General features: G+C 38.7%; 1 protein-coding gene across 1 annotated transcript in view; it reads right to left on the bottom strand.

The window, feature by feature from the left end:
* Positions 1–3,145: 3,145 nt before the first annotated feature.
* Positions 3,146–16,539, bottom strand: part of LOC137418565 (uncharacterized) — a 65,959-nt gene continuing 52,565 nt past the window's right edge. Inside the window, exon 6 of the mRNA XM_078767173.1 lies at positions 3,146–4,138. Coding sequence (XP_078623299.1) covers positions 3,370–4,138 — 769 coding nt within the window. The 3' untranslated portion in view covers positions 3,146–3,369. The remainder of the gene's footprint in view (positions 4,139–16,539) is intronic.

Consider the following 16,539-nt stretch of genomic DNA (forward strand, 5'->3'; position numbering starts at 1 on the left):
GATAAGGATTATATTGTGAAGTGCTGTACTATAAATTGGGTCGTGATTCCTGTGTGGGATTTATAATATATGGTGGTTTGTTCGTAAGCCTTGGTGTGGACTCATTATTGATTGGCTTGTTTTCAACCAAGGACAACACATTTTTCTGCCGGGGACTTCCTCGGGGTTCGGAGGTTTACAATCCAGACTTGATCTGCTTAACAGAAACTTTCCTCCTTCAAGATGTCTCTGATTCCTTAATATCTCTTCCTAGTTACTCCCTCCTACTGTATGATAGACTTGAGCCTCGTCCTGGTGGTGGGCTTGCTATTTTTTTATCAAAAACTCTCTTCCTTACTCTCCTTGCACTGCCCTCTCTCCACCCCACCCCCAGGGGTACCTCTGGCTACGGCTTCCCCTCCACTCCCACCTTTTGTTCATATGTGTTCTGTACCGTTCTCCAAACAGTAATGACTCCATTTACATCTCCCTGTCTGACAACATGGACCAACTTCTATCCACTCATCCCAACTCTCGCTCTTCCTCATATGTGGCGACTTCAACTGTCATCATGCCAGCTGGCTGGGTATGGGTTCCTCTCACATCAGCCATGGCACCTCAGCAAAGGACGTCTGCGACTCACTGAGACTGACACATTCTGTCAATTTCCCACCCCAGATCTCAGTCAATGGAGTATCTTCTCTTCTAGACTTGGTTATGACTAACTTCCCTGCAAATGTCTGCTGCTCTTCTTCTGCTCCAATCGGTTCTTCTGATCATTTCCTTGTTAAAGTGGACATCTCTCTGGCCATTCTCAAAGAGTCTCCTCAGCGCAGACGAGTCTGGCATTTCACTCAGGCTGACTGGCACGGTCTTCACGCAGCCATCAATCATCTGGACTGGTCTCCCATCTCTACTGCCTCTTGCAGCAATGCTTCCTGTGAATTCTTCCAAAGTAAACTGCTCTCTCTCTCTCTCTCTCATGCACAGATTTATCCCATCTCATCTTCAGTTGTCGTACCCTTCCTCCCATCCATGGTACACTGAAGCTTGTGGTGAGGCAGTTGCCATGAAGCAACTTGCCTTCACCTCATGGAAGGCTATTTCAACTGAAGGTAATCTCAGTTCCTTTCACAAAGCTCGGAACAAGTGTGTCTACCCTCAAGAGAGCCAGGAAACAATATCTCTCTACTCTCAAGTGTGAACTCTCAAACCTGTCCCCCTCCTCCAAATCCTGGTGGCATCTGGTCAATTCTGTTTCTGGTATTTGTTCCCCTTCCATCCCCTCCCTTATCTCAAACAGCTACACCGCTGACACCGCACGTGAAAATGCCAAATGCCTCAAAATCTGGTGTCCCGAACCTATCTCTCTCTGTATCCACCTTTCCCAGTTGAACCCAGCTGCTCCTGGACTATGTGTCTTTCTCTCCTGACAAGGTGGATAAGTTTTTGGCAAACCAATAAAGATTCTGCAACTGATTCTGCAACTGGACCAGGCGGCATCAGCCAATGGTTTCTAAAATCCTGCTCTGCCACTCTATCTCATCCTCTCTCTGTTCTCTTCACCCTCATTTTTGCTCAAGGTCATCTGCCATCTACTTGGAAATCAGACAACATTACAGCTTAACACAAAAAAGGTGCAAAAAAGAGATCCTTGCAACTACAGACCAATCAGCCTGCTCCCAATAATCAGCAATGTCATGGAATTAATCATCGCTCAAATCAATTATCGCATGGGTCATGGGATTAAATCCTTCCTCTTCTCCAATGGCTTGATCTCGGATCATCAATTTGGATTCAGACCCAGATCATTCTCCTCTGGACATGCTGCTTCTGCTGTCTCAACAATGGATGGAGGTCCTTATTGCCAAACAGGAAATCTGAGCTGTCTCCCTCGACATATCATGTGCCTTCGATACAGTCTGGCACCATGCTCTGCTCACCAAACTCTCCTCCTATGGTGTCCATGGAAATCTCCACGCATGGCTTGCGGACTTCCTGTCTGGTCGAAGTCAACGTGTGTTCCTGAATGGTTTTGTCTCATCTCCCCTTCCTGTTCAGGCTGGAGTTTCCCAAGGAAGTGTTCTGAGCCCTGTGCTTTTTCTGCTCTTCATCAATGATCTCTCTGACTCTCTGGAAAATCCTCTCTATCTCTTTGCTGACTCCACTCTCTGCCACTCCGTACCTCATCCCGGCAGTCTGCAGCATCCTCACTCTCTGCAGACCTGGACAAAATCACAGGCTGGTCAAACAAGTAGAACATGTCCTTTCAATCCTGACAAATCTCATACTCTTACTGTGTCTCTCCGAAAAGACCGACTGGATAACCCTCCCATCTAATTTCGCAACAATAATCTCCAATAAGTTCTGTCACTCAGGCTTTTGGGTCTCACTATCTGCCATGATCTTTCCTGGGAAAACCACATTTCAAATCTGGCCTCCAAAGCCAGTCGCCGACTGGGCATCCTCCGTCGTGCGAAGTCCTTCCTTGGCACACCTGAGCTCCTCACCACATACAAGGCTTTCATCCGCAGCTCAATGGAATACTGTTCTCCCCTCTGGGCCTATGCTCCTGCCTCGCACCTATCTCGGCTTGACGCTGTTGAAACCAAAGCTTTCAGAATCATTGGAATCTCCCGCGATGAAGCTAACTCCGAGGGCCTTTGACTTACTCACCGCAGGCAGGTTGGTGGGCTTTGTCTTCTACCGACTCCTCTCCGGCCTTGCTCCCCCAGCTCTCTCTGGGCTCTGTCCCCCAAATATTCCTACAGGTCGCACAAGATCAGCCTGCAACCCTCTTCTGGTGAAACTGCCAAAACCAAGACTCTCTGCTCACCTTCACTCCTTCATTCCTCTTTTCTCCCACCTCTGGAACAAACTCCCTCACTCTCTTCAATCCCACTCCTCCCTCCAGATCTTTAAAACAGCTGTTCACCAGCATCTTTTATCTTCCCCCATGCAAAACCTTGATCTTTTCTACCCTCGTTAATTTCACCCCAGATCCACTTTTTTGAGATACCAACTTCTTTCCTGGAAGTCCCTGCAGTGTCCATGTTTTTTTTTTACCTCTCCCCCCACCCCTTCCCATGCCTGCCCCCCCCCCAAGCCCTCTCCCTCCCACAGATCTTCTGATGTCCCTACTCTCTATCTTGTCTGCTACTCCCTTTGTCATGTTTTATGTGTCAGTTTGTCTTTTTGTGATCAATGTTAGTTCTTACATGAGCCTCGATCTTGTATACAAAAATAAATAAATTACCTACTCAGTTTGGGTTTTCTTGATCCTCCGGATTCGCTGTTGCCCCGACTATCACTGGTACAATTTCATGTTTCTTGAATTTCGAAATCCTGTTAACGTCATTTGTCATATCTTGGTATTTAAGATTTCATTTCTTATGTGTGGATCTTCATATGCGTTTTCAAACTGACTTTTTGAGAGAAACCTTTATCACATATCGAGCATTTGTGAGGATGTTCTCCTGTATGGATCCTCATGTGTGATTTCAAATGGCCTTTTTGAGAGAAACCTTCATCACATATCGAGCATTTGTGAGGTTGCTCTCCTGTATGGATCCTCATATGTAATTTCAAATCGCCTTTATAAGAGAAACCTTTTTCACATATCGAGCATTTGTGAGGTCGCTCTCCTGTATGGATCCTCAAATGTAATTTCAAACTGCCGCTACGAGAGAAACATTTATCACATATCGAGCATTGGTGAGGTTGCTCTCCTGTATGGATCTTCATGTGTGATTTGAAATGGCCTTTTTGAGAGAAACCTTTATGACATATCAAGCATTTGTGGGGGCGCTCTCCTGTATGGATCCTCATATGTAATTTCAAATTGCCTTTGTGAGAGAAACATTTGTCACATATTGAGCATTTGTAAGGTTGTTCTCCTGTATGGATCCTCATATGTAATTTCAAACTGCCTTTGTGAGATAAACCTTTATCACATATCGAGCATTTGTGCGGTCGCTCTCCTGTATGGATCTTCATATGTCTTTTCAAACTGCCTTTGTGAGCTAAACCTTTATCACATATCGAGCATTTGTGAGGTCGCTCTCCTGTATGGATCTTCATATGTCTTTTCAAACTGTCTTTTTGAGAGAAACCTTCATCACATATCGAGCACTTGTGGGGGTGTTTTCCAATGTGGATCCTCATGTGTATTTTGATGTTACTTGTTGAAGCAAAATCCATTCTGCACACATTACACTTGTGACGTATTCGTCTTTCTGCAACCTTTTTGTTTTTGTTTAATTTAATATTGATCTTTGTGTTGCGAGGCCCAGACATGCACTTGCATTTTATAGGAAGTGAGCCTTGATGTTGTGATTCTTTCTTCAAAAAAGGCTTCTTCTTCACTGTCATGCTGCGACTGGACCTTATTTGTCCCATATTAATTCTGGATTGTTCTACAGAAACAAACAAAAAAAAATGTTGTTTTTTTTTGTCAAAATCAAAATGCAAAATATTTAACACTTTTCCGAAAATTATATATTTTTTTACATTTTTTACATTTCCACTCACCATTTGCAAAACAGGAAGCACTTCCGTTTGTCATGTGAATATCATCTGAACCTTCCTTTGCAGAAGCACATTTTGAATCTTCTGTGACAGATGAATCATTCTTGTGTTGTCTGCCTTCCACATTTAAAGGATAGACGTCACCTGTGTACAAATCAGCATCAGTCGTTTGCAGGGAAATGGGATTGATAACCATCTTGAGAGTTCATAGAACATGTTACATCATGAATGTATTCTTAAATTTAAATAGAAACATTGGGGCAATACCCCTGTGTGCTCACCTGGTAGAACAAAGCCATATACTACACTGACTAAAGGTATTTTAAACCATATCATGGCGTTTTTAACCAATTTCAATGGATGCCAGAAGACACGGCACCATCTACAATCATACTAACGTAATCACAGAATTTGAACAAACAAACAAAAAAAACTATTTTGGGGGGAAACCTATCCCCTTGCCCCCCTGATCCCCTCCACCATTGATTAACATTTTGTAAATGCTGTGAACAAACGTTGGTACCTCATGGGTCATGAACAAAATGTTGTGGTTTCATTGGAATTGTATGTTTAGTTTCTGAGAAGAAAGCAAATACCTATTTTGGAGGGCGGCCCCTAACCCCCCCATCCCTCCCCGCCCCCGTTCAACCCCAAAGGGCAGACTTTTTTTTTAATGCCATGAACAAACTTTAGTCACAACATAACAAATATCATTTGTGCCAAGTTTGGTCACAATCCCATCAGTGGTTGCGGAGAAGTGTTTCCGGAGTGACAGACGAATGGACGTGCCACCACATGAGGTCCCCAGAACTTCCTTCCAGGTTTGTTAATAATTAAGTTAAAGATTGTTAAAAAGTAAACTTCCGGATGTTAAGCACTATTGAAGCAGTCTTTGAAGCAGTGTTCCACATCACCCTTATACACCACCCTATTTAACATGCTCAAGTCATGCTAAACTGGAAGTTCGTGGAAGTAACACGAAGTTGATTTGTGTTCAACAGTGTTCAAGTATTTAATTCAATTTACATAAAATAAAGATTGGAAAATTCATTTAAAAAAATTTCTGGAATTTACTGGCATTGCACAGTGTATATTACATCACTCTATCGAACATGTCACTTTAGTTATTTGTGCCTGTTGTTTGTGTCCTTTATGATGTCATTATAAACAGTGATTCTCCTGTTTGGAATGAATTTCTAATTTGTTTGACTCCCAAGCAGCAGACAGAGTGAAAATATTGTTGCAGACGCGGGGTTTGCGGTTTTGAGTTTGAGGTTTGCGGTTTGGGGTGCATCATGAGTGGGACTTCTCGGGCCCTCCCCAACCTCTGAACCTGCAGGTCGCCATGCCGTGGATAGGTTCGCGGCCTCATGGGAAGTTAAGCAACTACTGACACCGATTGAGACCGCCAAACCTGGCAACACAATTGATCTCGGCAGGTGATCCTTCCATGGCATGAACAGGTCGGCAGCTTCTCCTCGCGTGATCAGCGCGTTCAAACAGCAGCGATTGCTCTGGCGTTCCAGCTTTTAACCCGCTTCTGCACAAAAAGTTATATCCAATGTAAGCTCCCCCTGTGTAGTCCGTGGGCTGATCCCTTAAACAAACAAAATTCGTCTGCATCTCTTAGATATTAGGTTTCTGTGTTTTATTTTGTACATATGTGTATAAGAAAACATTTTAACTTGGGAAACCCTCTGAGAAAGTGTCCATTCTGCCTCAAAATTGTAAGAAGTAAGACAAGTAAGTAAGAAGAGCAAGTTGACAACATCTGGAAGAGTATTAGCCAGCAGAGGGGGCTGAAGAGCAAGACCACCAGCAGGGTGATTGGTGCTTTATGGTGTTTTGGTGCATTTTTGGTGCTTTATGGTGCGTCGATGCAGGGCAGGCTGTCTCCCCCCCCCCCCAAAAGAACAATCACAGGTCCTGGGTTAGTTTTGTAAATACAAGTAGCATCAACTGTAAATAATTCCCCCCATCGTTCATGTTGTAGTTTGAAGACAATTCCGCAATTCGGTTAGGTGTGGGCGTAAATCTGTTAGATAGGGTGCAATGCAGCAGCGGGACATATTTATTTGTGTTTTAAAACTGTCACACTCAGGGTCAGGTTTAATGTAGAGGGAACTACACCTACGTGCCACACTAAAGCTAAGTTTAATAGGCCCGGGACGTGCCTAAGAGGAGGAGGGTGCAGTGTTGTGGATTTGAGAATTGTGTTGTGGGTTTTTTTAAATATCGTTGTAAGTGTAATGAAGCTTGTTGTAAATATCACCCTCCAGTTTGTGTATAAAGGTCAAAGGTCGTCCCCTCAGTTATTCCATATACAATCACGTAGCAAATCATAGATTTCCTTTTTTTGTAGTTATCTCCTTATTCTGTGTATTAGGTTAAGGTTCTGTCTTCCATTAGTTGACACTGCATTGCATCAAATTGGAACAAGGTAGAATCCCTTTTCAAATTCCCCAAAGCCTCCATTTCCAAACGCATTCCCCTTTTGTCAGCGATTGCCAACTGCATTCTCCCCTGCTGCTTTGGGACCGTGTTTTTCGCCGCAATACTCCATTGAGCACCAGGTCATCTTGGAGCAGAAGGTGGGAGGAGTCAGCCCAGTGCCAGGAACAAGGCGTGGGCTTGCCAACACCTCCTCTAGGGGCGGGATCGGTGAGCCCTCGCGACCAATCAAGGCCGAGGCGAGCTCACCGATGGGTGTGTCCTGAGGCTGGCGGCTTGATCGCCCCAGGCACAATAAAAGAGCGCGCGCAAGCCTTTTGAGAAAAGTCGGCAGATGCGTGAGAGAGTTGGCAGTGCACCGGAGCCCAGTCCAGTTGAGGAGGAGCGGAGAGGCCAGTGGAGCGGCTGACCAAGGAAGCCCCCACAGAGATGAGATAAGAGAGACGTGAGGGGGTGCCTGTATTGCGGCAATAGGCCGAGACCCTCTAGGCCCTATTGCCGGTCGGTGAGACGCGAAGCGGAGCTGTGTTTGCCGGGTTTTCGCCTCGACCCCAAAGCTTGGATCGGAGCGTGCACTTGGAGCCGGACCTCGACGCCACCATCTACCTGGACCCTCCTCTGCCGTCCCAAACCATTCCTGTCCTTCCATCCTTTTGTGTACGTGAGTTTGTTTTGTGTGTCTTGTCCCTGGGTGAAGTAAGACCGTTTAGTTAAGCTAGTATTGCACTGTGTCCTTCTGGTCCGTCCCTCTTTCTGCCTTTATTTTCTTATCTTTCCATTCTCCTTGGTTCTTTTGGTCTTGTAAATAATAATAATAAATTAGATTTGTTCTTCCTACCTTGCCTTTCTTTCCCTTACATCCGTGTCGCTTTAGTGATTTCCCAATTGAATACCTGCGGCACGATTTGGCCAACGTTCAAGAATCGGGTATAGTCCTTGTTAATAGTTCATGCCGCAGTTGCTAAAACCGCTCGGCCATTAATATCTGTCCGCGGTACGAACGGGGCTGTGCACCTGCCTTTCCGGAGGTAGCTGTGCAGCGTCAGGAGCGGAGACGGCCAGTGAAAATAGAAGGGGGGATTAACCCCCCCCCCCCTAAGTGGAGTGCCGTACTCCGGTTCCGTAACAATATCATGAGTTCTGCCGAGATGGTTTTAATACCTACCTTGGAGACTCACTAAATTTAATAAAATCAGGAAAAGAGTTTTACCTTGGAGACTTTGAAAACTGGTTTCATTTTGGAGACTCTACCTGTGTGGAGCTCAACCTTCACCTTGATAAACTTGATTCAAATCTCCCATCAATGAAGGAAATTGTATCTGAGGTACAAAATGAAATACCACTTTTACCACAACCTGGGGTGAAATGATCGATTTGTTTGAAGACCTTTTGAGCAACCATGACCAACAGAACAAGTTCTACCTTGATAATCCAATGAAAGAGTTTTACCTTGGAGGCTCTTTGGATACCAAAGCAATGAACAATGTTCTTTGTTTAATAACATCTGATTTAAGTAATATCAAGAAAGTTCGGGGAAGAAAATGCTGGAAAATTCTTTCTTCCCATTTCTACTTCTTTAAACTTGAAAGCCTTGGAAGACAGAATTGGTAGGAAGAGGAAGAAAAAAAAGAAATACATATTTTTAAAAAAAGAAGACAAAAAAAACAAAGATTATGTTGGGGTTAGGGTTGGGATTTTGAAAGTGAGGGTAAGGGATGGGTTGTGTTAGGGATGGGGTTGGGTTCTGGATGTGAGGTGAATTTTTCAAAGGAATGTCATACCTCACAGACTCATTTATCTAACATTATCATTGAATTGTTTCAAAAAAGTTGGAAAAAGATGAATAGAATTGGAAGGTTATACAGAGATGAACTTATGAATAATTTCAAATGGTTGATGTAATGGATACAGTTGTTTAGACTTACAAATTTGGTGTTTTAATGGGGGGGGGGGTTAAGGGTTCAGTTGGGGTTGGGTTAGGGTTTGTATGTTATTATGACTCACTCACACACACACACACAAAAGTTAAGCCCCAACTGAAAAGTTGAGGGATTCTGTGTTTGGGGTTCACAGATCTCAAGAACGTATCCCCATTACATTTTATTTATTTATTTATTATTTTCAAGGGTATCATCTGCTTACTTGTGTTTTTTGTAATTCTTGTGAGTAAAATGCACCCAAGATTTCTTCTCCATTTAAATCAAATAATTTGTAGGTCCAAGGGACTGTATCCATTACATCAACAATTTTAAATAATTCATTAGTCCATCTCTTTGTATAACCTATCTCAAAATGGCTTTTCCATCTATATATTCTTACAATATCACCAATTTTGAACTTGGGTTTTCTCAAATTAATCTCCTTTTCATATTCTAATTTTGTAAATGATTCTGACGGTTTTGATTTTGTGGATGAATGAACTGTATTATTGTAATTATCTACAATATCCTGAATTAAATATACCCACTGTTGAGAACCGAGTTGTGTGAATTTTTAATATAGTTTCTCCTTCAAAGTGCGATTAAAACGCTCAATAACAACTGCCTTTCCTTCATTAAAGGTGCTATATAATTTAATACCTTCCCCCTTAAGAAATTTCATAAATATTTTGTTATAGAACTCTGTTCCCTCATCAGTCCATAACTTCTTTGGTTTCCTTTTATCCCTATCAAATATTAGTTTAAAGGCTAACATTAAAGTATCACCCCTTTTGTTTTTTAAAGGAACAACCCAGGCAAATCTACTCCTCAAATCAATAATAGTTAAAGCATACCTGTATCCCCTGTCTTTATTCAATTCAATTAAATCAGCAGACAATATGTGGTCAGTGTCTTTGGAATAAACCTTCCTTCTTTTAAACTTGGTGATTATAGGTTTGTGTAATTCATTAGCCAAAAGCTCCTCAGTCTTGATGACATCATTGGAGTTTAATAGTTTTTTGAGGAATTAACCAAGACCAAGTTTCAATTTAGCACTTATCATTTTTTTCACAATAAACCTTTCAACTTTCTCTCTCAATGTAGGATTTCGTATCAAAGACAAATTATACAACATTTCTCTGTCTGCTTCATGTTTTTCATCCAATGTGGTGGTATCCCCATAAGCAATATCATGATTCATACAAACTTCATCAACCCTATTTATAGGTTTAGACCAAGGTTTAGGATTGTCAGCCTCATCTAATCTTTTATCCAGGTTTGTTCCAGGACCACAGAAAGAATATCCAGGTAGATGTAGTTCCCCAGGAATTCCAGTTGTTGTAAATTTACTTCCTGACAGAAACTTTTGTATGTCTCCTCCACTTTTAGGAGAGATGAATTGGCACTTTTTAGAGCCACACACTTGACATATTCCTTTTTGATAAACTCTATTATTTTTAGCTTTAACATAAGAGATATTTTTAGATTTAGTTTTCTTTTTACATTTGAGGCAATAACTCATATTTATTTATGAGAAAAAGTGTGACATAGTGCCAAAACCTTTTTGGCTTTCACCATATACATTTCAATCTTGATTTTTAAAACATAAAGAATCCTTAGGAATGTCTTCACTCTCTCCTCCATTTATTTACAAATAAAACGAACTTAAGTCAATAACACCAACATCATCAACCACATAATCTTTTCCTTCTTCTTCTTCATGTAAATCTCCTCCCTGAACTCATCTCAGCCATTTTTGAAATCAATATCTTCATAAGAGTCATTAATTCTTTTTTTTCTTCTTTGGTGTGTTCAGATTGATTTATTTGCCATAATACATTCAATCTTTCAATAATCTCAGGAATGGCCATCTTTTTATATTTTTCCTCCCTCTCTCTTTCCTCCCTTTCCTCCTTCTCCTTTTTCTCCCTTTCCTCCCTTTCATCCTTCTCCCTTTTCTCCCTCTCCTCCCTCTCCTTTTTCTCTCTTTCCTCCTTCTCCTTTTTCTCTCTTTCCTCCTTCTCTTCTTCAACTCCTTCCTCATCCCTTGCTACCCTTGAGTTTGGGTCCCAAAGAATATTATTCATATACTCATCTGGATTTTGAGATATTCTTGTATCTATAATTATTTTTCTCATAATAGGATACCAATAAGATTTGTTGACGATTTCTAAAAGAGTTTTATATTTCATAACTTTGAGAAGTTCATTTTTATTTAATATTTTAAAAAAGTCTCTATTTGTGGGTTTAACAATATCAGTATAAGGCCAGTTTTTTAATGACAAACTTTCCATGTATATGCTCCACATCATAAGGTATGTAATACCGAGCACCCTTTTCTTGTAGGTATCCCTGAATACAAAAATTATAATTCTCTTGTAGTCTTCTTTCTGCCATTTATGTATCAGAAATGTATGTGAGATTAATATTATGACAGGTAATACCACCCCATCTTCCCACGACCAAATCGGTTTGTATTCCTCGGCTTTCTATCCTTATCTCATTACCATCCTTCTTTGTCATGCTAACCATCGCTATACTATCATATATTTTTCTTTTCTTAAAATCATGTATTTCTTGTTTACTAATTGTACTTCCACATAAATCCTTATCCTCACCAAGTGGATAATATTCTTCTTTACGAGACTGATTCAAATCATGTGGGTCTTCTAAGTTTATTGAAAAAGACCAATTATACCCTAAATCAGGCATATCATACCCCCATTTATTAATTCGCATGTTAACTATATGTCCTTCTTTATAAAATTCAATTGTAAGCAGATAGTTAAATTGAATGAGGAAAGGTGTATGGTCAGTATAACCAGGTGTTGTGGTTGTAAATTTTACTTGTTTAACAAAACGTGCTGTTTTATTTAAAGATATATATTGTGATAAATCACTGAATCTAATCAAGTCATTCGCATCTGTTGGGTTTGGATAATTGATTAATTTATAAGAATTCTTCATATTAATATTTTTACATATACTATATTTTTGTCGTTCAGCCTGTGCCTTTGTATAATAATTTGATAAATCAATATCCTGAGAGGATTCTCCAAAGATAGAACCATCTTTTCCGACATGTCATTTATATTAGATTAAAAATGACATCATAAAAATTTTCATTATTGTTGAGTTGAAATAATACATATAAAAATAATTGACCACAACATTTAGAATTAATTTCTTGAACTTGTAATGTTTGATAAACACCATTCTGTAAGAATTGTATTACTTCAACAGGCGGTGGCATACCATAACTATCAAAATAATATTTATCCTGACTATTATGAATACAAACCCAATGAGAACCATTCTGTGTGTCTAAATTCATAAAAATATTCTTTGTATTCTTGGACAACTTTGTTAATTCATCTCTCATACAGATGACCACATTATCAATTTTTAGTTTTTTACAATACTTAGCAAGTTCAATATTTGATGTTGTATTCTCTCCAAATTGTTTAAACCATTTATCCATTTATTTATGAGAAAGATACAATCCATTACCCTGTTTAGTTAGTTTAACACCCGCTTGAGTGACAGAGGAAAGCATATCTCCAACCAACAATCTAGCTTTATCAGGTAGGCTTTCAAGCTTTTCAGCAAAATCTACAATTACACCACTTCCACTAATTTGTTTCTCCAACTCCTTGTTATGTCTTTCCAATTCTTTTTGAGCTTTTAGTTGTGCCTTCCTTTCGTTAGCAGTTTTTGACGCTGCTGAAATACCACCAGTCAATGCTCCCGCCGCACTTAAACCAGCAAATAAAGGAATTAGAAACGGGAGAAATCCTCCCTCTTGTATTGAATATTTCTTTAACATAGGTTTTGTTATTTTAATTTTAAGTGAACCAGCATCATTTAGTGTTTTTACCTGCTCTCTTCTGAGTAAAACATCAATTCTTACTGCTCCTTTTCTTTGAATTGTATTAACATTAATAATACAAGGCTTTTGATTTTGAATACAAGATGTTAATTTATGAAGATTGATTTGATGAACATATACCGGTTCTTTCCTACTCATTTATTTATGAGAAAAAATCTATGTGATATTAATCATAACACCATTATCTGTATTAATCTGTAATTCTGTTTCTTCCAAAAGCAAACAATATGTATTAACCCCTTCACTCTCCCCTCTTTCAATGTATAGAGAAGTATCCACTCTATTAGACTTTATAGTTTCTTTTTGAGAACTCAGGTCAATTGCGTAGATCGTATAAAGTTTTTGAAACGCAACCATATCCAAAATGGGATCATTATTACCGTTGCTTTCACACACCTTTTGGTAAGACTTGTAGGCTTCCGCATAATCATTTTTTTCCCAATCAATTTCCAATCTATCTCGCGGATAAAATGTGCCATCAAGAGAAACCCGAAGTTGTTTCACCTTAGCATTATCACTCAGCGCATTATTCTTATCAGTACCCTCCTCTCCATCTGGTTTTTTTAAAACGAGCCATAGGTATCGTGGCTTTCCTTGAAGAACACCCAAATTCCAAGTGTAGGTAGTGTGTTCCAGTTTAACGTGTTGAGATCTTCTTTTAAGGTATGATACATTTAGCGGGGTCTTTGAGTTAAGTCTTTTATTTAACATCTCTTCCGTTTTAAGATTAAGAGTATATTCACTGATATACCAACACAAATCATTAATATCAAATTTATTATCATCACCAAAAGCATTTTGAGCCCCAAAAAGCAATCTATTTACATTATCATTCCTTTGAAGTTGAAATCTAAATTTAAGCCCATACAAAACTTTATCATAATCACAAAATCCAAATATACCTTTCAGAGGTACTGCTACCGCAAAAACTATTCTCTGCTTTTGTATCATCATTATACATTGCCTTCCTTTGACTATAACCAGGGTCTGCGTTTGTACCCGTTGACATATCAGGAATAAAACCTTCTACAGCTTCCTTACCCATTCTATCACCAAACGAATATAGTGTAAATTTCATCATTTCAGATGTAGCAGAGACATTATCAAACGCTTCAACCTCTTGTGTTCCAATATACAGGCGGACACTATCAAACATTTTCCAGAAGAAATCATTTACGAGTGTAGCATTAGTATTATTTGCAGCCTTAGTGAATTTAAATTTACACAGCAAGAAACTATCAGCTAGATTCAAGTAAGTTTGTTGATTATTTATTTCAAAACTTTTTGTTCCATTTGAATTCCAGTCTGTTCCTGTTATAGCATTTACCTTAAAATAGTCTTCTTTTCGTGGAGTTTGAAATGATAATCGTATCATCCAAATCATAGATACTATCAATCGCTTCCATACTTGTATTTATATAGCATTCAAATCGTTGAAACCCTGACCCAAGTAGTTTAATGATTTTTTGTCGTCCTTGTGAAGATAGTTGAGTTTTACCTTTTTTTATTTCTTTGATTGCTTGTAATTTATGAGACTCCTTTTGAGCATCTTTTGTACTCTTTATAGCACCCACTACATTTCCCATGGCAGAAGCAGTTGAACCAATTAGGTCTTTATGTTTAAGAATGGTTGAACCAATGCACATTCGAGTATCAATTATCCCATCTCCTTTATTTCTAAATTGATTTCCCACACCCCGTTGTCTCTTTGGTTTATAGTATCCTCTACCAAGAAACATGCCTTCACCCTTATAGTATGGTGAAAGGAACATCCTCTCCCCTGTAATTATTTTTTATTTTCCCAACTCGTGTTTTCTCACAATAACCATTATTTATTTATTGAAAAACTTCACGTAGGTGAATTCTGATGGATATAATTTCATCATTAAAGGACATCATACGATTATCTTGATCGGTTATCCTAAAACTTACTCTGTATATGGTTTTTCCTGACACAGGTAAACAGACAAGATTTTTTGGTTCCATATTGAATTTATAACCAATCGGGGTTGAGTATGCGCTGAATGAAGATATTGTATTTGTTCTTATTCCATCGTTATAAGCACCATCAATCAAATCACAATGAATTAATACCGAATTTATACCGGAGGATATTTGAATAACATTATCACTGTAAAACATCCCATTAGTTTCAATCTTTTTTGAAGAGAAACCCAATAGATCTCTGAACGAATTTTCAATCGTGAAATCAACTTTATAATTATTTTTAAGTTTAATAGTTGATTTTGAAGTGTGTTTTTGAATATCTATTACCATATTTTTTGGTTCATCACCTTGTTCTTTCACAAGGGGAGAGACTTCAGAAGATATTTGAGAAATCTCGTAAGCTCCGGGTGAAACGGTTATAGTTTTATATCCACTTCCTGGATTATAACTAAACTTGTTGTTTTTCTCTGTGATATTAAACAAGGTATTATAAGTCTCCATTGACAACAAAGAAGCCTCATATTCTTTTGTGGGGTCAAGTTGTAGTGGGTAAGGGAATGAAGCTGTGTAATCTCTCGTTGTGAAATTAAAACTTAAAATTGTGCTTCTCATCTTATTTAATATCTAATAAAATATCTTTGTATTGACATTTATTAATTATTTTCATATTCATCAACTGATCTAAAATGGCGGATGTTTCATTAAAACAATTGTTGTTTCCAGCTTTCTTACGACCTAACAGCAATAATAGCCTATTAACTAATTGTGATGGGTCATTTGGAAGAAAACTAACACCTGAACCAAGGTTACTTAAAGCATCAATAATATATTTCTCCTTCTCATTCTTCTTCCTTTTACCAGCAACAGAAATTCCATAATCAAGTGAGTTTAGTAAATCAATATATACCCTATCTTCCTCTCTTTCCATATCAAGTGGTTCCTCAAAATATTTTGAACCGCTGAATCCAGAGTTTGTTAGAAGAAACATTAATCTTGGAGTTCAATCAACATTTGGTCGAGCAGAACTTAAGAACATCAATTCATCATTAAATATCAATACCTTTTCTTCCACAAGATGGAACAATGCTGGTTCTTCTGTTGGAATGAGACCTGCTCTGGTTTTTGAACCCACCGAATATTCATTGTTTTGAAGAGCTTCCACAACATAATTAGGTGGTTGATTTACCTCCTCAAGTTTCCGAAATAATCCTTCATCATCATATTTTAATTCTCCAAGTTCTTGCTCTGTCATTTGGCTAAAATCTTTGAGCATTTGAAGTTTTTTCGGAGTAAATTCTACTGTGGGAACTGTAGGTGAAATCGTTTGTTGAGTTTTTAAAAGTGGTTAAAAAATTTTCTCGTTTCCTTTCAAAGGCTTCTTCACCAGTTAGTTTCTGTCTCCGTGTCTTCTTTATCTCTTCCTATTGCTTTACAACTTTTGAAACCAACTATTGATGTTCTTTAAACTTTCTTGCTCTTTCTTCGGTACTCATCTTCTGTTTTTATTTATTGAAAAATATCATTTAGTATCTCATATTGTTTCACAACAATATATTTATATTTTCCAATCGTGTGTTTCATATAATTTTCAAATTCTTTTTTACTACATAACGTAGGGCAATTATCTCTCCAAAAATTATTTACATCTATTGAATTTAATTTAAATAAAATAAAAGTATTAGCATTGTTTCTTACTGAGCGCCGAGGGAGTTGAAAATATGACTGACTAAGATAAATACAATTACAAGAAGAATGTCTCCCTCTTGTATAGTAGCTATCCATTACTGTTTGGTTTCTCTCATTAACACAATCATCAAAGATAACGAG

The sequence above is a fragment of the Myxine glutinosa genome, chromosome 1 (assembly GCF_964187855.1).
Source record: "Myxine glutinosa chromosome 1, kmMyxGlut1.1, whole genome shotgun sequence".
NCBI classification, from domain to species: domain Eukaryota; kingdom Metazoa; phylum Chordata; class Myxini; order Myxiniformes; family Myxinidae; genus Myxine; species Myxine glutinosa.